This window comes from Lolium perenne, unplaced genomic scaffold (genome assembly GCF_019359855.2).
Source record: "Lolium perenne isolate Kyuss_39 unplaced genomic scaffold, Kyuss_2.0 unplaced50, whole genome shotgun sequence".
NCBI lineage: Eukaryota > Viridiplantae > Streptophyta > Magnoliopsida > Poales > Poaceae > Lolium > Lolium perenne.
Genome location: NW_027249008.1, coordinates 129,851 through 152,824, shown reverse-complemented (window position 1 = coordinate 152,824; position 22,974 = coordinate 129,851). Strand labels below are relative to the sequence as shown.

Sequence of the window (22,974 nt, the reverse complement as noted above, 5' to 3'; positions counted from 1 at the left end):
TGAATTGTATCAACATGATGCTAAGTTATGAGTTTAATATAGCATCTTTTATCTAAAAACAAGCACAAACGATTGTACATTTTATGGTCTCGACCAATAAATGCAGTGATGACACAACAAAAATACACATGATAGTGAAAGAAATCCATCTCCAAATTAACGATCTAGGCATACACGCGGGACTAATAAATCGGGATGGAGGTAGTAGTACAGTAGAACTCCATAAGAAATGAATGTCACTATAAATACAGAAGTGTCATGCATAATTGGCAGCGAAACATAAATGTGGGACGGAGATGTCAATTAATACATAACAGCTCTCATTGAGTTACTACTTAATCAAATAGGAATGGTATGTCTTGCTGGTTTTACAATTTGAGAAGATCCATGATACCGTATAGTAAGAGAATTCATGGACAGAGATCCATGATACCGCATGCGCACGGTGGAGTTCACCAAGAAAAGAGGCATGGACTCCATATCTTGAGAGCATCCTTCAGTTCACATATTCATGTGATTCGTACGCCAAACTTTATAGTCAAAGCTGGGTAGCTGACCGAGAGATTTTTCTCTGAGGAAATACACACCCTGGCTTGATACGTGATTCTTCAGAAGAGAAGTGAGCAGTAGTTGGAAAAATGGATGACTGCTTCTGAGAAACTTGTCCCTGTTCTGCAGCACAAGAGTTACTGCCTTTTGCTGAACAAACAAGCAGAGCATTAGGCAACTGAAGACAAGAGTAGTCCACTATATATTGAGGAATCTACATGAGCAAACTATATACACTGCCAGCAATACCAAAAGGAGGTATTTTGATCAATTGATCATATTTTGCTAAGATTATACATTGATTGAAGAACTAAGCATGGTTAAGCTCTGAAGGCCAAAAGGAAAGAAGGGAAACGTGGTGAATACCTTTAGATGTTGCAGTGGACAATGAGACAGCTAGCTAGTTAAATGACCATCTTCTTACTTGTTTTGGTATCAACTTATGCTCCTTCGTGCGCCCCCTCGCTATTCGCTCAAAAATATTCTCCCCCACCTCTACATTTTGTTTCTTATCTTCCTCGCCAATTCTTTTGATTTCAAGTTTGGGGTGGTTGGGAATGAGAGTGGCGGCATTTCTTATTGCTGCCTCCACAGGATCCACCTCGCAAGCCCACATACCCGAACAAAGGAGGGAAACTTCCAGATGCTGGAGAGATTTAATGTGGTGGATGCCCAAATCAGAGCCAACACCTTCCAAAGATAACATATAACCTCCAGGGCATTCGATCTTTAGCAGCTGTAGCTTCCGGACTGCGCCTTCTTCAAACATCAAAGGCCCACAAAGCCTTGTTTGAATTTCCACATGCCACCCCATATGGTTTGTTCGGATGGGGTCATAAATAATGGGCATGATAAAATCAAATCTCTTTAGACTCTCGAATCCATCGTTGCTGATGGTGAATGCTTTTGTGTATACTTTTACTGGATAAAATAGTTCCTCACTGCTTGGACAACCTACTTGCAGTATGAGGTGTACCAGGACTGGCAATTCTTTGAGTGGCTGCAGATACTCCCGACCAACCATATGTACCACTTTGATACTGAGGAATACTAGGCTGGAGAACGAGGGAATCAACCGATCAATCTTGATGGAGAACCAGTCACCCATATTAAGATAGTTGAGATTGCGTGGAGGAGGGCACCATGAGTTGAGCAACCAATCCGTTTGGCGACACGGCATCGAGCTGCTGATTGATAGACACTCGAGGCTGCTTCCTACTAGCTTGGACAGTGACGACACAAAAGATTTTTTGTAATTCTCCAAAGACTCTTCATTGAAATCCCAAACTATGGCTAGTTTCTTCAGTTTGACTAAATTACCTAGCTCCACTACAATATTTACAGAGTTGCTTCTGCAATTTAACGCCCACAACTCCTGCAGGGCCCTCATGGTGCCAATACCGCTTGGGAATTTTACTTCACCAGGCACGAACAGCCGCACCAATTGTTTTAGCTGTACAATGGTTGCAGGCAGTTCTGTTACATATGTGCGACTTAGGTCTAGCGTCTGCAGTAGTTGTAGCTTCTGAATTTCTCTAGGGACCTTGGTGATCTGGCGACATACATATAAATATCTCAACTGAAGTAAACTAACAATATTCTCAATGTGCCCATTATCCTCCCTTGAATATGAATGATCCAGTAGATCCAGTACCCGCAAAGTTTGAAGGCCCTTGAGCGGTGGAAGCTGCATACAATCACCAAATACATTGAGTGACCTGGCATGAGAAAAGTTTCCGATGCCCAGCCATGCCTGATTCTCTTCACAGTTTCCTTGGAGGGAGAGACGACGAGTCTTGCTAGTTGAAGATGTCAACTTTTTGCTATTCACTATAGTAACAAAATTTTCTTCAGATGATAGGGATATGAGGATTTCCAACATGATATCATGGACACGGCAACTAATCCCTCTGCCAGTTATGTCGGCTTCCACTAACTGGATCATATTTCTGTTGACAAGCTCATTGAAGTATCTTTCTCCAACTTCATCCAGATTTTGACCATGTTGTCCGATAATGAATCCCTCGGCAATCCATCTCCATATCAACTGTTCAATGTCGATTATATGATCTTCGGGATATACACTTAGATACAACAAACAAATCTTCAAATGATGAGGTAGATCATAGTAACTAACGGAGATTGCCCTTTTAACCACATCTACCTCATAGTCTTGATTGAGTGGAGAGCTAAAAGATTCCAGAACCCTCTTCCATTCCTGCCGACTAGCTGCTTTGGTTGCCAGTAGGCTAGCTATATTAATTATAGCTAATGGCAAGCCATCACACTTTTTAAGTATTTCACCAGCAACTTCTTTCAAATCTTGAGAGCATTCTTCCTCACTAAAAAATAGTTTTTTGAAAAATAACCTCTTGGAGTCAACACTTGTAAGGGGTTTCATAAAGTAAGCATACTTTTCTTGTGGGAAGCAACAATGCTTAGCTACATCATTTATGCGTGTAGTTATCATTATCCCACTTGTATAATCATTCTCAGGAAATGCATATTTCATGGCTTCCCACGCATCTTTGCTCCATATGTCATCAATTAAAATAAGATACCTGTTAACCGATTAGTGCAAATTGAAGGATTAGGAAGGGGCCTATACAATATTACTACCTCCATCCCAAAGCTTAAGGCTTATATTTTTTTTAAGTCAAACTAAGTAAAGTTTGACCAAACTTTTAGAACAATCTATCAACAAATATAATATTTTGTAGATACCATACGAAAATATATTTAATTATCTATTTAATGATATTAATTTTGTATTTTGCATGTTAATGATTTTTGGTAAAAGCTTAGTCAAACTTCACATAGTTTGACTTTCAAAAAATAATATAAGCCTTAAGATTTGGGATGGAGGTAGTAAGTGTAAAAGCCAAATAATAATGCACTTGAGAGGAATCGAAGTCCGGATATAATTATTCAAAACCAATTATAGAATTAAAACGTGTTTCTCTAATAAGAAGAAATATCCTTGCCATATTCTCTCCTTGGATGGAACATGCAAACTGTCAAATAACTAAGTAACTATGCATGTGAGAAGCATCATAGATTTTTCTGTTGAACTATCAGATGTAGGATGTTTATAGCTTTTTGTACTTTCAGGACAAACACAACAAGGTTATCGTAGATCCACTTTGGTTAAATGTCAAAAAAAATCAAAAAAAAATTAAATATCGGGTGTACATCTACATATTCCATGTACCATATCCTTTTAATCATGAAAGAAATGATTTAGTCTCTCTCGACTAAAGTATTCTTCTCGATCTCCTCTTCCTCCTAAGGTTCCATCCCAGTCAGGTGGTATGTGTCCTTCTTAGGCTTACTATGTTGCCACAATTTTTTACATTCTTTTTATGGTAGACGACATGGCCACAAACCCAAAAAAAATTAACAATTTCATTTTCCTCTCTACTTTTCGAATCTTAAAAAAATCCGACAAGGATGTCTTTGAAATCTATACGTAGTAATGGAAATGGAGCATATAGCTCGAGACAAACTAATTAAGCTAATTACCTTTAATTAGAATCATACAAGTATGTAAACTTAGGAGTAGTGCACTTGCGTACCTGCAGTTTTTTAGAAATTCTCTAATCATGCATATGAGTGTAAGATCTTGTATTGGTCCCAGGCCGAGTTTACTCTTTATTGTCTGCTTGAGCTTCCGCTGATCAGCCGATGCATGGCTGCTTGTTTCTAGAACTTGCAAGAGTATATCCTTAAGAATCTTGTTAGTGTCAGGATTCTGGGACACGGATACAAAAGCCGTACAATCAAAAAGGCTTTTGATTTCCTTGTATACCAGATTCGCTAGCGTGGTTTTACCAAGACCACCAGATCCAGCAACAGAAATGACCTTCCACTTCTTGATGTCTTGAGTGAGCCACTTCACTATTTCATCCTTCGAGGCCTCCACACCGACGAGTCTATCCGCCTCTTCAAAAAGCGCAGGCAGCCTCGGGTCGATAGACATGGCGTTAGTAGTGGAAGTGGAAGTGGAGGGGGACGTCATATTGAACTCAAACCTGAAGCATTGAGTAGTTCAGGCAGTGGTTAGCACACCTGATATATTTATTCATCTACATAAATTATATAATAAATTAAACTAGCTAGCTGAATGTCTGTGCAATGTTACGGAAAAAAAATACTCTCTCCAATCTATAATAAGCATTGGTGGCTTAGTGTAACTTTTTACTATAGTTGTACTCAGCCACCCTCACTAATTATGTATCGGAGAGAGAGTTCATGTAACGTATAGTAATTAATTGAAAGTTATTTACTATGGCCTTTAAGTGGGCAAATATGTCAAATTTGACATTGACGACAAAGTTTACACAAAATGGACCCTGACGGGGGACTTGGGTATGACCCCAAGATGCAACACTTGAAGCGTATTTGTTTGGGGGATTTGCAGCAAGGGAATGGGAGTATAGCAAGCGGACATCTCCTGCTTTCCCCGGACAGGCGGGGAGCAAAACTCTAGCTCAGCGGTCCAACGCAAAAAATAAATCTGTTCGCGGCGATTCAATTGTGGCTTAAATTTGGGCTGAAATTACATCGGCGCGGACGTGACGTGAACGTTCTGCTGTCCTCGCTAGTTGTTAATGGACTTGTCCGTTAGTGAGATATTCGTTAAATATTTATTGGCCAAAATAAATATCTTTACAGAGATGGTTACAGTGGATGTTTAACCTAATCTATGACGGCAGTATCTACCTGTCGTCGCGCGCCCTATCACGGCCGGGGCTACTCGCATTCGTACGGGCTACTGGTCGTCGGTGTGCCCTGAGGAACCGGCGCCGTCACTGCAATGACAGGAGCCCCCTTTGGGCGATTGGGACCTCCGTCCTGTCGAGCTCAGGCTCGTCCGCCTCCACCCTCTACCACGCCTGGATCTCCGCCAGAGCGGCGTTAGAGCGGGCACTCTCCGCTAGCAAGGCCGCCTCTATGTTGGCGTCGTAGGGAGCCTGGTCCCTCGCCACGGCCTCCACTGGCCCTGCCATCACCGCCGCCGCCTCATCCGTCTCCCTGTCCACACGTGGCTGCACAAGGCGCCTCGTTGCTACCACCTGCTCGCGCGCCGCACGCAAGGCCTCCGACGCGGATACTTGGACGGCTTCCTACTGGGCCGCCTGCCTGGCCGTCGCCCTCCGGTCGTAGCCGACCTGCGATGCGATAGTGATCTGCTGCCGGTGGTCCGCGTCACGCCGGATGGTCTCGAATTACGTGAGCAGAGCGCACTGCTCATCGCTCACGTGCACTACGTAGTCCTCGAGTTCGCCTAGCTCGACGGGCGCGTGTGGCTGCACCCCCGATGCAATGGAACGCAAGGGCCTCCTGCGACTCCCGGAGCTGCAGTCGGGTCTCAGCAACCATCGCATGTGCCTACGCCATGTCAGTGTCGGCCTATGCCCTTAGGATGCTCACGTTGACGAGCATCTGCGACGATGCCGCCATCTCGTGGAACATCGCCGCCTGCACCAAATGGCCCCGCTTCTTGATGCACTCGTTGTGCGCCACGTCCTCCCCCTCCTAGGACACCCACTCTGGCTCATCGATGACGGCTTAGTTCGCCGTGGCCTCCGCCTCCTCCCCCATCTCCTCGACGACTGCCTAGTTCGCCGTAGCCTCCTCCTCCTCCCTCATCCCCTCGATGTACGGCCCGTAGAGCTCGTCCTCGCAGGCGTACGCGACGGTCTCCTCCGCCTCAAAGGCCGCCCTAGGGCGATCTCGGCTGCCGCCTCATCGACCGGGTAGCGGGTGCACGCCGTCTCGCTCAGGTGGCTCTAGGCGCGACTATGGTCTAACATGGCTGCTTTCTAGGGTTTGCCCTTCTAGCCGGCAGCGCCGTCCATTTTATAGCTGAGTGGACCAAGAACGGCCGAGCATGCGCATGAATGGGCCCACGAGCAGCAATCGAGTTCGCGCGCATGAAAATCTGCGGTGGGAAGTAGCAACAAGATGTTAATCACTCTGGCCGTCAAATTACGGTGGCCAAACGAAAAAATTATGCGTCGAGTTCTTGGAGTTGCCCCCAATCCAAACGGACACATGTGGCCGGCAGCCGATTTAGTGTCCGTCACCCAACCCAAATAGACAAAAAAAGACACATTTGGTATCTGTAATAGGTCGGACATTTGGTGTCTGAAATAGATCGGGCCAATGGGATGCCCTAACATCCGTTGATAGGTTCTTGGATACAAAAATTGAATAGGGTAGGGGAATGGGACTTCATAGCCAAACCCCCTTGTATCTCTGCCCAGCGCCTACCAATTCCCCATCCCACCAACCTCCATCTCCAGCGTTCCTATTTTCTCGCCGCCGTTTTCTGCACTGCTAGCCGGCGCACCGTCGAGGCCTTCATGACCGCCGCCAACCCCTCCTTCTTCACCGCGTGCATCCCGCCAAATCTCACAAGAGAGAAGTCATGGTCGGTGGCAGCGAGGACGAGGACTGCGGCTGGACTCACCACGCCGTCGGGGGCTCCCGCGGCGGAGGAGAGGAGGGCGAGGAAGCAGGCGTAGATGGCGGCTGCAGCGGGAGGTGGCGAGCTGCTGGTAGAGGATGGAGCGCGCGAGGGTATGGAAGGCGGGGATGAGGGGGTTGAGGTGAAGGCGGGGGCGTAGGTGGAGGCGATGACGGCAGAAAGGAGCGGGTCGACGGCGGAGAGGTGGCGTAGCGCGGCCGCGAGCTCGTCCGGGGCGGACAGCGCGGGCGCCGGAGCTACAATAGTAGATTTTTTTGCTCTATTTGTTATGCGGTTTTGATAATATAGTACAAATAGTTTGCTCCGATGTCTCTAGTGACGTCTCCAGTGAATTTGGATTTTTGCTACATTTTGTTTGACGACGATGCTATAATAGTATAAATCTTTTGCTAAAATTGTTCTGCTGTTTTGCTACCTTATTACGAAATTATTACTACAAGATCTCCGGCGAGGTATCCGATAAGTTTGGTTTTGCTACAATAGCACAATTTTTTGCTACAACATTTTTACAGTTTTGCTACAAATGGAAAATATGTTTGCTACTTGGGGTCTCCGGCGATGTCTCCGGTGAGTTCTTCGGCGAGTTCCCCGTCGATGTCTCCGACGATATCCGTTTTTGTTACAATAGCTCAGCCTCTTTCTTTTATTTCGTTGGTGAACTATTTTTGCTATACTGAAGCAAAAAAATCCGGCAGAAAAAGGACAGGTGTCAGCACGGAAACCTGGGGCTGGGAAATCAAATCGCCGGGGAATTCCTAGCACTGTCCATCCAAAAAACTTGATAAACACACACACGGGCGCGCACCAAAAAAGATAATCTCACCGGTAATTCCCATCACACGCCAAGCTAGGGAATGGCCGAATGGGAATAATAATGAACTTCCCAATCTAACCTCCTAATAAATTCCCTCTAAACTCCCATTCCTTTTCCCTAGTTTTGCCAAACGCGCTGTTAGGAGTTGGTCATCTACTTCGACTAGCTAGTGCCGCTACTAGAATCAACGGCCGTACAAGTGCAAGTACACCTTGTCAACAACACTCGACAGCCACACCGTCTGGACAAGTAGGGGAATAAATCGTCGCGGTTTTTTTGGAACATGGTTACTCTGAATCCCACATGAACAGTAAATATAAATAAATGCTAAATAAAATCGGAAAAGTACCAGCTAAATTTTTGCATGTAGTTGATGGCATGTATATGTGTGCTAAGTTACAAACTTAAATTTGAAAGCATGTAACTTGGGCAAAAAAGATAAAGTACCAGAAAAACATTCTGAGTTGCAGAATTTTATGGTGCATGTTAGGTATTTCTATTTTTTGTGTAGGCCAATCACGTACATATTTTTCCCCGAAAATTGGCACGCATAAGTATCAAGGCTACATGTAGGTGCATGATTTATCTTGAAAAAAAATTATACCAAAAATGCGGTTCTTTGTACTACTACTATTAGAGCATCTCCACCAGCGCCCCAAATAGGCGCCGGCAAGTGCGCCGGCAGTGCGCTGTGGGGCATGCCGGTATTTGCTCCCTCCACTTGGAGAGGATTATCCCGCACCGGCAACCCCAATCCGTCACCTCCAATAGGATTGTTTGATCAAAAAAATTAAATCTAGCAAATAGGGATAGAAATTTGATTGAAATTTTGCAAGTAGCAATTCAAATGTTGGCCCAAATCCAGCCATCAACTCGCTGTCATCGTAGTCCGTCTACCAAAAAACAACTTGGGCTTCATGGCGAAATGGATCAAAGGAAGGGCGTGAGCGGCGGTGCAACTTCCATCACAGGTGGTGTTGCCGATGCCGTCATGGATGTTGATGCCACCGCCACTGGGAGAGGAGGGCGGGAGCTAGAGAGGCGGGCGGGAGCTGGATAGGAGGGCGGGACAAATGAAGCGGCGGGCGGGAGAGGAAGGGAATTAGGGAGTAGAAGTAGAATTTTCGAGCTTTAGACTGCCAGGCGGGGCCGAGGGCTTCCATCCGACATGGCGCGCCCGTTCGGCAAAACGTGCGAAGGAGCCTGCACAGTGTTGCATGCGATTGTATCTGGCTCCAAAACTGGTCGGCTAGTTTTGGTCGGCCCTGTGTGGCCCATAAATCGCGCCAGGCCTTCAGATCGCTATTGGGTTTCACTGGTAGAAAAACAGGCTTCGGGTGAGCCCCATAAGTCGCGAAGCTGTAGGAACCGCGACTAATAGTACCTTTAGTCGCGGTTCGGGAGGCGAACCGCGACCAAAGGCCTGGGCCCAGGGCGCTCGGTGGCCAGCCGGTGCACGTGGGGGTCTTTAGTCGCGGTTGGCCTGGCCAACCGCGACTAAAGGTGCCCGAAGGCCTTTAGTCGCGGTTGGCCAGGCCAACCGGGACTAAAGCCCCCCCCTATATATATACCCATCCAGCAGCCAACACTTAGCCATTTGGTGCCATTCTCTTCACAAACTTCACAAGTGGGTGTTAGGTTTGCTTTTGGTTCCTCTTATGCACATAAGGTGTTTGATGAAATGCCCCAAGAGCATGAAACAAACATGATATGAAGTGTTGGAGCCACACTTGAGCTTTCTCATTTATTTTTCCTCCTCGATCGCGGTTAGCAACTTGAACCTTTGATGTGTCGTTGATAAAATGTGCATGTGCATGTGTGTAGTTCATTGTTTAATTTATATTGTTTGTAGCTAGTTAGTTTAACAAATGCATGATGGTTAATTATATATTTTATATTATAATAATGCAGATGAATCGACAATGGATGTACGGTAACCGACTCTCCGGCGAGTTCAGTACGGGTTTGAAAGATTTCCTCGTAGTGGCTAATGCGAACAAGCAGGGGGGTTTTGTTATCTGTCCATGTGTTAAATGTAAGAATCAGAATGGTTACTCTTCCTCAAGAGATGTTCACATGCACCTGCTTCGGCACGGTTTCATGCCAAGCTATAATTGTTGGACCAAGCATGGAGAAAGAGGGGTTATAATGGAAGAAGATGAAGAAGGGGATGATTTCATCGATGAAAGCTATCTTGCTCATTTCGGTGATACTTTCATGGAGGATGCTGAAGGTGAAGGGGAAGGTGAAGGGGAAGGTGAAGAAGAGGCACGTGATGATCCCGTTGATGATCTTGGTCGGACCATTGCTGATGCACGGAGACGCTGCGAAACTGAAAAAGAGAGGGAGAATTTGGATCGCATGTTAGAGGATCACAGGAAGGCGCTGTACCCCCGGATGCGACGATGGTCTGAAAAAGCTGGGCTGCACAATCGGATTTGCTGAAATGGAAGGCACGGGCAGGTGTAGCTGACTCGGCATTTGAAAACTTGCTGAAAATGTTGAAGAATATGTTTCCAAAGAATAACGAGTTGCCCGCCAAAGACGTACGAAGCAAAGAAGGTTGTCTGCCCTCTAGGTTTAGAGGTTCGAAGATACATGCATGCATCAACGATCGCATCCTCTACCGCGGTGAATACGAGAATTTGAATGAATGCCCGGTATGCACTGCATTGCGGTATAAGATCGGAGGCGATGACCCTGGTGACGATGTTGAGGGCCAGAAACCCAGGAAGAGGGTTCCCGCCAAGGTGATGTGGTATGCTCCTATAATACCACGGTTGAAACGTCTGTTCAGGAACAAAGAGCATGCCAAGTTGTTGCGATGGCACAAAGAGGACCGTAAGTCGGACGGGGAGTTGAGACACCCCGCAGATGGAACGCAATGGAGAAAGATCGACAGAGAGTTCAAAGATTTTGCAGCTGACGCAAGGAACATAAGATTTGGTCTAAGTACGGATGGCATGAATCCTTTTGGCGAGCAGAGCTCCAGCCATAGTACCTGGCCCGTGACTCTATGCATCTACAACCTTCCTCCTTGGTTGTGCATGAAGCGGAAGTTCATTATGATGCCAGTGCTCATCCAAGGTCCGAAGCAACCCGGCAACGACATCGATGTGTACCTAAGGCCATTAGTTGATGAACTTTTACAGCTGTGGGGCAGACCTGGTGTCCGTGTGTGGGATGAGCACAAAGAAGAGGAATTTGACCTACGAGCGTTGCTTTTCGTAACCATCAACGATTGGCCTGCTCTTACTAACCTTTCGGGACTGTCAAATAAGGGATACAATGCATGCACGCACTGCTTACATGAGACTGAAAGTGTACATTTGCCAAATTGTAAGAAGAACGTGTACCTTGGGCATCGTCGATTTCTTCCGAAAGGTCATCCAGTAAGAAAGAAAGGCAAGCATTACAACGGCAAGGCAGATCACCGACCGAAGCCTGCGGAACACACTGGTGCTGAGGTATTTGATATGGTCAAGGATTTGAAAGTCATCTTTGGAAAGGGTCCTGGCGGACAATCAGTTCCGAAGGGAGCTGACGGGCACGTAGCCATGTGGAAGAAGAAATCTATATTCGGGAGCTAGAATATTGGAAAGTCCTAGAAGTCCGCTCTGCAATCGACGTGATGCACGTTACGAAGAATATTTGCGTGAACATCCTAAGCTTCTTGGGCGTGTATGGGAAGTCAAATGATACAAAGGAAGCACGGCAGGACCAGCAAAGTTTGAAAGACCCTGATGACCGGCATCCGGAACGGTATCAAGGTCGTGCCAGCTACGCTCTGACCAAAGAAGAGAAGGTCATCTTTTTTGAATGCCTGAGTAGTATGAAGGTCCCGTCAGGATTCTCGTCCAATATAAAGGGAATAATAAACATGGCGGAGAAAAAGTTCCAAAACCTGAAGTCTCACGACTGCCACGTGATTATGACGCAATTGCTTCCGATTGCTTTGAGGGGGCTCCTGCCGGAAAATGTTCGAGTAGCCATTGTGAAGCTATGTGCATTCCTCAATGCAATCTCTCAGAAGGTAATCAATCCAGAAGTTCTACCACGGTTACAGAACGATGTGATCCAATGTCTTGTCAGTTTCGAGTTGGTGTTCCCGCCGTCCTTCTTCAATATTATGACGCACCTCCTGGTTCACCTAGTCGATGAGATTTCCATTCTCGGTCCTGTATTTCTACACAATATGTTCCCCTTCGAGAGGTTCATGGGAATATTAAAGAAATATGTTCGTAACCGTGCTAGGCCAGAAGGAAGCATCGCCAAGGGCTATGGAAATGAGGAGGTAATTGAGTTTTGTGTTGACTTTGTTCCTGACCTTAAGCCGATTGGTCTTCCTCAATCGCGGCACGAGGGGAGACTAAGTGGAAAAGGCACGATCGGAAGGAAATCAACGATATGTATGGATGGCCATTCTATGACTGAAGCACACCACACAGTTCTGACCAATTCCAGCTTGGTGGCTCCGTACTTTGAGAAACACAAGAATATTTTACGCTCGGACAACCCTGAGAAGCCTGAATCCTGGATTAGGAAGGCCCACATGGAGACTTTCGGCAGTTGGTTGAGAAAACATTTAATGAGTGACGATAAGGTTGTAGATCAGCTGTACATGTTGGCCAAGACACCATCTTCGACTATAACGACTTTCCAAGGGTACGAGATAAATGGAAATACATTTTACACGATCGCCCAAGATAAAAAGAGCACCAACCAAAACAGTGGTGTCCGCTTTGATGCAGCAACCGAGAATGGGCAAAAGGTCACATATTATGGTTACATAGAGGAGATATGGGAACTTGACTATGGACCCTCCTTTAGGGTCCCTTTGTTCCGGTGCAAATGGTTCAAGCTAACAGGAGGTGGGGTAAAGGTGGACCAGCAATACGGAATGACAATGGTGGATTTCAACAATCTTGGTTACCTTGACGAACCATTCGTCCTAGCGAAAGATGTCGCTCAGGTTTTCTATGTGAAGGACATGAGTAGCAAACCGAGGAAACGGAAAGATAAGAAAACGATCAGTACATCATGCGATGATCCAAAGCGCCACATTGTTCTTTCAGGGAAAAGAAACATCGTGGGAGTGGAGGACAAGACAGACATGTCAGAAGATTATAATATGTTTGCTGAAATTCCGCCCTTCAAAGTGAACACCGACCCAAGCATTAAGTTAAATGATGAGGATGCTCCATGGATACGGCACAATCGTAAGCAAGCAGGGACACAAGGGAAGAAATGATGTGTAATAATTTATTGTACCAAACTTTGTTGAATGAATCATGTGAATTATATTACCCGTGATGTGTTTGGTGTCCATTTTCGAATGATTCAATTGACTCGAGATAGCACTGATGATACATGAAATTTGGAGTGACTAAGTCATACTCCTTCATACAGGAAATTTGGAGTGACTAAGTCATACTCCTGCATACATGAAATTTGGAGTGATTTAGTCATACTCCTGCCTAGGCGTATAATATGCATACTCGTAGTCTTCATAGCCGCCGCCGTTGTACTGGTAGTCGTCGCCTTCTAAGTTGCCGGCGTCGTCGTCGCTGCTGTCGTCGGCTAATCGTCGGGCGGCGCTCGTGGCTCGAATCGAGGGTAGCGCAGCGGGGGATATCGCCGGCCGTGATGTAGTCCATGACGCTCTGCAGAGTCCGGCCGTACCACCATAGCCGACGGCCGGCCTCGTGGAAGTTTCCAGGAGGCAGACCGTCCTCCTCATACCTGGCGAGCGCCCTCTCACGCCGATTGATGAAGAAGGTGTCCCAAGTATGCTGGTTATCGGGATGCCAGCGGGGATTCATCCGCTGCTCCGGCGTGAGGTCGAGGTAGTAGTGGTTCGTGATGGCCGCCCGGCGCGCAGTACCCTGAGGGATGGGAGGGACCGGCACGCCGCCGGCGCTTAGGCTCCAGCCGGCAGGGACGCGGTAGCCCGGTGGGCAAGGGTAGTTCGAGGCGCAAAGCTCCTCCACCTGCTGGTAGGTTAGAGTGGGTGCGGTGGAAGCCATGAGAGAGTGATGAGAGATTGTAGAGATGTGATAATGCTGGCCAAGCCGGGCTACATATATGTAGTGACAAATGGCGGGAAAAATAGGAGCGGGAAGACAGGAGGCGGGAAGAAAGTGGCGGGAAGAAAGAGGCGGGAAGAAATTGGCGGGAAGAAAGAGGCGGGAAGACGAGGCGGGAAGACGGGGTCGGCGGAAAGACAGAGGCGGGAAGAGGGGGCCAACGAGAAGACAGATGCGGCCGGGAAGAAATTTTGAATTGAATTAGTTTTATTTTTATGAATTTTTTGATATATTATTTGTATTTTTAAAATTTTGAATTGAATTAGTTTTATTTTTCTGAATTTTTTGATATATTATTTGTATTTTTAAAATTTTGAATTGAATTAGTTTTATTTTTATGAATTTTTTGATATATTATATGTATTTTAAACATTTTGAAATGAATTAGTTTTATTTTTATGAATTTTTTGATATATTATTTGTATTTTTAAAATTTTGAATTGAATTATTTTTATTTTTCTGAATTTTTTGATATATTATTTGTATTTTTAAAATTTTGAAATGAATTAGTTTTATTTTTCTGAGTTTTTCTGTATTTTTAACATTTTGAAAAAGGTCTGTGCGCGCGCGGGAACGAAAAACCGGCGAAAAAAGCCTTTAGTCGCGGTTGGGCTGGCCACCCGCGACTAAAGGGTACCCTGTAGTCGCGGCTCTCCTCCCCACCCGCGACTAAAGGGGGGGGGGGCTATAAATAATTTTCCCGAACCGTCGCTCCACACATCGTCTTCTTCGCCTCGCTCCGTCTCTCTGCCCGATCGATCGAGCTCGCCGCACCGCGCCTCGCCGTCACCGCGCCTCGCCGTCGCCGAGCCTCGCTGCCGCCGCAGACGCCGTTGCCGCCCCGCCACATGCGTCGCCGCCGCCCTCCGCGTGTACCGCCGTGTACGTCGCCGCCGCCGGATCCGTGCGTATCGTCGCACCGCCGCCCTCGTCATCACCTAAGGCAGAGAAAGAGAGAGCGAGGCACCGGGGGCCGCCGCCGCCCGCTCGCTTCGCTCTGCTCGCCCGGCGGCGCTCTGCTCGCCGGCGGCCGCCGCGTGTGCGCGCATGAGAGAGAGAGGGGAGGAGCGCGCGCAGACGAGCCCCGGCCGGCCTGCCTTTTTCTTTTCTTTTTTTTAGTTTTTTTGTTTTATACTTTGTGTAACTATAAGTTTTTTTAATTAAAAACTAGTAAAAATGCAACTACAACTTTGACTTAATAAAAATTGAACTAAAATGGGTACTAAAAAAAGAACTAAAATTTTGACTTAATTAAAAACTTTGTCTTAATTAAAAACTTTGACTTAATTAAAAACTTTGTCTAAAAAAAGAACTAAAATTTTGACTTAATAAAAATGAACTAAAATTTTGACTTAATAAAAATGAACTAAAATTTTGACTTAATAAAAATTGACTTAATAAAAAATGAACTAAAATTTTGACTTAATAAAAAATGAACTAAAATTGTAACGCCTTACCGTCGCCAACGCCGTCAACGCGCCAACGCTACCTCTATTCATAAAAATGTAACGCCGTCAACGCTACCTCTATTCAATGCGCCAACGCCAACGCTACCTCTATTCAACGCGTCAACGCCAACGCCGTCAACGCGCCAACGCCAACGCGCTCGTCCTCGCCTCCCTCTTCCGCGACACCCTCTCCCACCCCTTCCTCGCCCCCTCCTTTTGCCACCGCTATTTCACCACCGCCACCGGTCTCTCGGTCACTTTTAAAATAACTTAACAAAAGTTTGTCACTTTTAAAATAACAAAAATAACTTAACCACCGCGCGTATACGGAGGGTGCAGCGCCACCGCCCTTTCGCCACCGCCCTTTCGCCACCGCCACCGGTCTCTCGGTCACGCGGTCACTGCGTCCCCCCTCTCGCCTCCCTCGTCGCCCTCTCTCTTTATATGTAGAAGAGATGTGATAATGCATATACACAATTAATTTGTTTTGACTACATGTTTTCAGGACTGACATATGGCGGACGATAGAGCTGACCCGATTCTGGACAACTATGATCCGGACGCTGAAGACCATATGTTCGGCATCATAAAAGGCGATATTCTATATGTGCCGACCGGAGAAGAAGAAGATGATATCTCTTCTTATCTGAACCTTGAGGGTGAAGATGAAGGGCGCCGTCAGCAAGCAGATGATGCCGAAGAAACGTCGATAAACGACGATCTTCAATTGGAAGTAGCAACCACCTCCGGCGCCGAGGTATATATATATACATATTGAGCGTCTGGTGATACAAACTAACCGATTTGAATAAATGTGTGTGTACTAACGCGCGCGACTCTCTTTCTTATTTTAGCCCTCGGCCGGATCGTCGAAAAAATTGAGTACGTCGTCAAAGCGTGGCGCAACCAAGACGATGAAACTAAACGAAACATGCACCATCGAGGTTGTCGATGAAGAAACCGGCAGGCCGCTGGAGCCCAGCAAGAACGCCACCAAGTTTGTCAGCCAATGCGGAGCCGTTGTTAGAGACAACGTCTCGATCACCGTCCAGGAGTGGAATGAGCCAAAGAAGGCACGTCTTGGTTTCACTTTTGTCGGTAAGAGAACAAAAAAAGATTGCTTCAACAAGCTTATGGAACATTTCGTTCTACCTCCGGAATACCGCAGATACGATGAGGCGGGTAACAAGATTCAGGAAAACAAGGAGAGGTGCAAGCTAGTCAAACAGTTCGCTCTTTCTAAGATGGCCAACGCATTCCGGAAATACAAGCAAAATCTAGCCCATGACTTTGTCAAGCAGGGCAAGACTCCGGATTTCACAGGACAATATGAGAAACTGCAACATGATTGGCCAGAATTTGTGAAGCAAAAGAAATCGGAGCAGTTCCTTGAAATATCCAAAAAAAATAAGGAGAATGCGGCCAAGAAGGAGTACAATCATATTATGGGGCCAGGAGGGTATCGCTTTTGGCAGCCTAAGTGGGAGAAGATGGAGAACGAGCTGAGGACGCGAGGAATCCGTCCAGGTACGGAGGGATGGGACCCAAGGGCCAAAAGCTGGTGGTACGGGCATGGGGGATCGCTGAACCCGGAGACAGGGGAGTGTGTTTATCAGGGCAAAATAATTACACCCACCCAAAAGCTTATTGAGGCAATGAGGGATGCTCAAGAGGGGAGGATCAAGTTCAACAGAGAGAACGACGCCCTGACAAAAGCCCTCGGGAATCCTGAACACGGAGGACGTGTACGAGGCATGGGGCCCATTCCGTGGAAAGTAGGGTTCCCCCAGAACGATGACCCGTACGGTTACAGAAGCCGTAAGAGAAAGATGGATCGGGATGCAGATGTTGTGGCGAAGTTGGTAACGGAAATGGATGTATTGAAGAAAACCGTGAATGTACTAGTCGCCGAAAGAGATGCAGCTCAGGCGCAGCATGAAGATCATCCAATGGATCTCGGAAGCCAGCAGCGGAGAAGAAGCAGCGTGGCTTCCACGGAGGCCTCACCGGCTGGTGCACCGACGATAGAAATTACTGCACCGGAGCCTCTGGTGGTCGAAATTACTGCACCGGAGCCTCCTCGCTACCCCGTGGACGATATAAAGGAGATGAAAGCATGTCATCTGTATTATCCTATCGGGAACATGTCCATGAAGGTAGCCATCGGCAGTGCTTTGCCACCTGGAGCACTCCACCACAACAACCCCATTCAAGATGGCTATGCTCGTGTCACGGTGGAGGACATAGTCCAAGGGTTTGAGGACCTGGACATTGACATTGCTACACCTGAAGGGGTGAAAAGACTTGGAGATGTCAAGCGCCAGTTCATTCTATGGCAGAAGAAATTTATCAAGTTTCCAGGCGAGGCGCCAACAAGTCCACCCCCGTACGGTGGTGGTGGTGGCGGTGGCGGTGGCGGTGGCGGTGACGGTGGCGGTGGCGGTGGCGGTGGCGGTGGTGGTGCTTCACCTACACCTCCTTCACGTCAGCCGACGCCGCCCCCCAATTCACCTCCGGCGGGTAAGCAGACGCCGCCCCCCAGTCCTCGTCCGGCGGGTGATCAGCAGACACCGCCCCCCAATCCACCTCCGGCGAAGAAGCAGAAGCAGTCCTGGATTATTAACCCGGACCCTTATGTACCTAAGACCACAAAGGTACCGGAGCCATCACTGAAGCCTCTCCCCACAAGGCCTTGGGAACGTACTGCCGAGGAAGTCGACGCGGCCGCGGCTGCTCACTATGAGAAATGGAAGGCGGACTGCAAGAAGAAAAGAGAGCCCGAGCCCAAGCCAGTATTTTCTGATGAGCAAAAGAAGTGGGCTAAGTCATTTTTGAGCACACCATCCCAAGCCGCGAAGAATCTGCCTGACGACTATGCACGTGAACTTCGCAGGCAGGCACTCATGTTCAAGGAGAAAACGGAATTAGAAAGTAAAAAAAGCGGGAAACGAGTTGCCCAGCTCGGGGAACAAAGTAAACAATCGATTGCCCCGCTTATAGTGAAAGCCGCCGGTCCGGATGACCCCGATATCATAGCAGCTGCGGCAGCACAGGGATTGACTGTAACGAGTGCCAGAGAACAAGCGGCCGACTTAGGTATCACTCTTCGTGCACTGTTAGGCCTTGATGAGGCGCCAATGAAGGACGTAGTATTTACATATGTGAAGAATGGCCCTCTCGTCGAGCCTGCGCAGGAAGAGGATCTACCTCGACAAATGAAAGGTCTGCTAAATTGGTACAAGGGTTACATAAAACATAAAAACGCCAAAGACTATATCTATGCGGAAGTTAGACATGAGCATCACTTCAAACATTACTATGTGCAAATTCATCTGAGTGAATTGTTCCAGCTGTTTAATCTGCGCGACCTCGACAAATCTATCATCAGTTGCTACGTTCTGTAAGTGATTTATTAATTTCTACCCCATCTCGTTCATTGTCTGCACTATATGTATATATATATATTGTCCTAACTATCTTGTTGTGTACGCTATTATGCAGAATGAAGACGCGGGAAATGCGAATAAGGAACATCCATGATGTTGGGTTCATTGACCCACAAATCGTTAATTCATATGTGTTAGAACACCACCCCGCCGACGTGGAGGATGACCTGTGGCGGTTTATTAGAAAACAGAAACTCAAAAGTGATATTCTATTTCCTTACCATTTTGGGTGAGTGTTTCTGTCTTGAGCACATTCTATTTTGTTTACTCCATGCATGGTATGTGGCTAATTGATGAGTTATGCATGACTGTGCATGTATCGTGTCCGCAGGTTCCACTGGATTCTTATGGTAATTCAAGTTCAGACCTCCTCAGTTCTCGTCCACGACTCTCTGAATATGGATCCGGCGCTTTGGGGCGACATGAGAAAAATGATGCAAAAGTAATTATTTTCATTCATTTGCGCTCTATATCGATCGGCCTATTTCGTTCATCATTTCCTAATATCAAGTAACTAATTAATAACTCTCTTGTTCATTTAATTTTCTTTGCCTCGTAGGGTTTGGAGACAGTTCGTAGATACCAAGGTCGGTGAATTCAAAAAAGAGCTACATTTTAAAATGGCAGTGCGGACGACTGGGGATATTCAGCCACCGGGGACCAATCTATGTGGATACTATGTTTGTGAGAGGATCCGGAGATACTGCAATGAGCGGGACCAGCAGTGTGAGAACAACATCCTGAGGAATAACCTCCGCAAGACGCTTAGTCCAGAAGCTCGCTTCCGACCACTTCAAGAGGAACTAGCTGGATGGTTGGCGAGGGAAGTCATCGATCCTAGAGGAGAACACCATTACGATGACGTAGAACTTTTTATGCACTAAATTATGGATGGAAACTTGTTCAAAATTGTATATGGCCATCCGATATTGAATATATATTGTATATGGTCATCCGATATTGAATATATATTGTATATTCCTCTTGAATTCTTTTTGGTTCTAATTTCAAATTTGTTTGAAATTGTACATTCATATGCATGTATGTAGTACCGTAGAATATGTGAAACTCCTTCAAAATTAAAACCCAAAAGAAATAAAACAATACAAATTAAAAAGAAACCAGATTTAGGGGGAGGGGGCTAAAACCCTAAACCCTGCGGAGGCCTTTAGTCGCGGTTGGCCAGAAGAACCGCGACTAAAGGTCCTCCGCCCTGGCGCTCGCCTGCGGCCCACGTGGACGGGCCTTTAGTCGCGGTTCGTAAGGAACCGCGACTAAAGGGGGGGGCCTTTAGTCGCGCTACTTTGGTCGCGGTTGCGCCACCGCGACTAATGGCAGTTGCCAACCGCGACCAAAGCCCCTTTTTCCACCAGTGGTTGCTATAGAACTCACCGGTGGAGATGCTCTTACCGGTGAGATCATATGTTCCCTCTTACCATGCACTTATTTTCGATGCAACACACATCAGCACGCACCCAGCATGGGAAAGCATACCCAGGCACCCAGCATACAAGCGCATGTACAGGCATCATATCAATCAGGTCCTGGTGATGGCATCGATGCATGGGCCGGTTAAGCTGCCTTTGGGCTTGGGCTGCTCCTTGCAGATGTGCTCGGTGCTAGTGCATCTACAACTACTACCTCTGTTTTAATTAATAAGACGTACATGTATTTCAAGACGAAATTTAACTGAAAAAATTGAGTAACAAAATTTTGATTGTATTGTACATTATTAGTATCGTTGGATTCGTATTGAAAAGAACTTTGCAGTGATGCTAATTTTATACCAACAATCTTTACATATTTAGAGTAATTTTTAGTCAAAAAAACACGCAAAACGAGGACACCTTATTCATTGAAATGGAGGGAGTAGTATTCACGTGCAATGAATAAAAAGACTTATACCTCTTGCTCCTACTGTGAATTTCTTCAGCCCGTTGCTTCAACACAGCGATCTCGTCGGCTATACTGTGACGTTTCCACAGGGTTATGAGACCATGAAAGGCCTTCCACATAGTCCCATAGGAGTCTTGGTTGTCGAGGTTTTGCATGAAAATTTCGATGCAATCCTCAGCATCGTAGGATAGCTCCCGAAGCTGACCCATCCAGTTCTTGGTCTTTGGGCTAACCTCCTCCTTGAAGACACCGCCTCCAGCGCGGTGTTCATGCTGCTCAGCTCGTCTCTGAGGAAGGCGATATCTCGCTTCACGCCCGCGAGCTTCCCAAACTCCCTCTCCAGTAGGGTGGAGAGCTTGCTGAGGAGAAGGTTCATCGCTCCAATCAAAGCGCTCGCCGTAGCCCCAACCATCTTCCCCTGCATGCAGGCGAAGTCAATGGCGAAGGCCAGAGATTCCGATCATTGGTTTCACGTCCTTGTACAAACCATTAATTATAAAGAGAACTGCGGAGGATGTTCCCTTGTCTAAAAAAATGATAAGAGTACGTACTAAACAGTGGTTTATCCTTACCTTGGTTTTGCTAGATTCCACACACCCAGCAGTTGCGAATAGTGGGGTGCGATGCGATACTGGAGCTACGTACGGTTCTCCTCATCTTATGGACAACCAGATCGCGCCAGTCAATCCCGGGCCACACACCGCACCTTATCTGCGGACTGTGGAGGGACTTCTGTGTCCATATAACCAGTGGACAGGAAAGACTTCTCAGCACCTAGTGTGGGAGGGAAATTGACGTGCAACAATGGAGGTTGACTGACTTGTCACACATGAACAGCTCATGCATGACGCATTGCAGCGGAAAGCCACTGGAAGCTACGAGCTTGTACACTACGCGGACAGGATTGCTCCTTCAGCGAGCGTCGTGTCGGGCCAACCTAGGATTAGGAAGGAGCCTTATCCCTTTGTCTCCCTCCTCTCTTCTTCCTCCCGGCCCGCCTTCTCCTCGGTTCCACTCCTCTTTCTCCCACACCACCTCGCGACGCCATGGCAACCCTAGGCTGCCCCGGTGGACAAGGATCCAGCGAATCGGAAACCGATCAATGAACTTAGGGTGGGGTGGGGGCGGGCTTTTTACACTAGTAGGAAAAAGCCTACCGCTCGCATGCTAAATTGGACTACCAGTTGCGGGCCCTGGCACACGACTGGTATCTCGCCAGTGGTAAGGACCTAATAGTCGCGTAGGACCGGGGCACGTGACTAGTAAACTCGTTACGTGTCGCGTGCCCCACCCACCCGCTGCTATTAAGACAGTAGTCGCGTCCTGGGGCACGCGACTAGTAATCCCATTACCTGTCGCGTGCCCGCTGCGCCCGCTGCTATTAATCTATTAGTCGTGTGTGCCCGCCCCCAACTGATACGTCGTACTGGCCACGTGCCTAGCCTGCCCGCTACCACTACTTGGTACTGGGTACCAATTCTGCTTCTTCGCGCCTGTTTATTTCAGCAATTTAAGCAATTTAAACAGGTATATGCATAACATAATCTATTCACATTAATTAATCCTCAATGGAGTACCAAAATAGTACATCAAGTTCATCACAATAATACACAAGTTAGTATACATGTAGATACATGCATCTAATACATTAGAATCACATACAACAAAACCGCAATCACAAGCAACATTGTAGAGACTAGGATGGTCTTCTTCCCGTTCTTCTTCCTCTTTTTCTCCTTCCTCTTTTCCTCCTTCATCTCTTCCCCTAACAGGTGCTTCATGTATGTAGCTTCCGCTACTGCTTTGCTCTTGTACCCTTTATTGTTGTTGCCCTTGAACCTGTTCACTTGCATCAGACAGTCATCCCACTCATGACTCATCGTACACTCCTGGAGCCCTACCTTGGTACATGACATACCACTTCTTCGGCATTTCTACACCCAAGATAGATGTGTCATAAGCCAAGCCATGCATAAGCCAAGCCATAAATAATATGAAACATAATATTAGGCAACAACAACAAAAATGTTCGCAATACAAAGCAACATAATTAAGCATGCATGATTCGTAATGCAAAAGCATCATAAGTTTAGGAATAAAGTTTACATCACAATTTCATAGTATGGGAAATAAGTTTAAACCAGAAGATCATAGTCAGAAGATCATAATAAAGTTTACACCCCATGAGTGCATCTTCACTTAACCGATTTCGCCTTGATCGATTTCGCCTTAAATGGGAGAA

General features: G+C 46.7%; 1 protein-coding gene across 1 annotated transcript; it reads right to left on the bottom strand.

Moving 5' to 3' along the window:
* Positions 1-202: 202 nt before the first annotated feature.
* On the bottom strand, positions 203-21,443 carry LOC139834520 (disease resistance protein Pik-2-like). The gene is made up of 5 exons (XM_071824846.1): positions 21,305-21,443; positions 20,742-21,150; positions 4,125-4,580; positions 916-3,110; positions 203-699 (listed from the first exon to the last, which is right to left on the bottom strand). The coding sequence occupies exons 2-4, from the start codon at positions 20,939-20,941 to the stop codon at positions 950-952; spliced, it is 2,817 nt and encodes a 938-aa protein (XP_071680947.1). The 5' UTR covers positions 20,942-21,150; positions 21,305-21,443; the 3' UTR covers positions 203-699; positions 916-949.
* Between the last annotated feature and the right edge of the window lie 1,531 nt (positions 21,444-22,974).

Coding starts and splice junctions, on each gene's coding strand:
- LOC139834520 (XM_071824846.1), bottom strand. CDS start 20,941: ATGGGTCAGCTTCGGGAGCTATCCTACGATGCTGAGGATTGCATCGAA. Junction 4,581..20,741: donor ATTCACAGTAGGAGCAAGAG/GTATAAGTCTTT, acceptor TCAATGCTTCAG/GTTTGAGTTCAATATGACGT. Junction 3,111..4,124: donor GAATTTCTAAAAAACTGCAG/GTACGCAAGTGC, acceptor ATCGGTTAACAG/GTATCTTATTTTAATTGATG.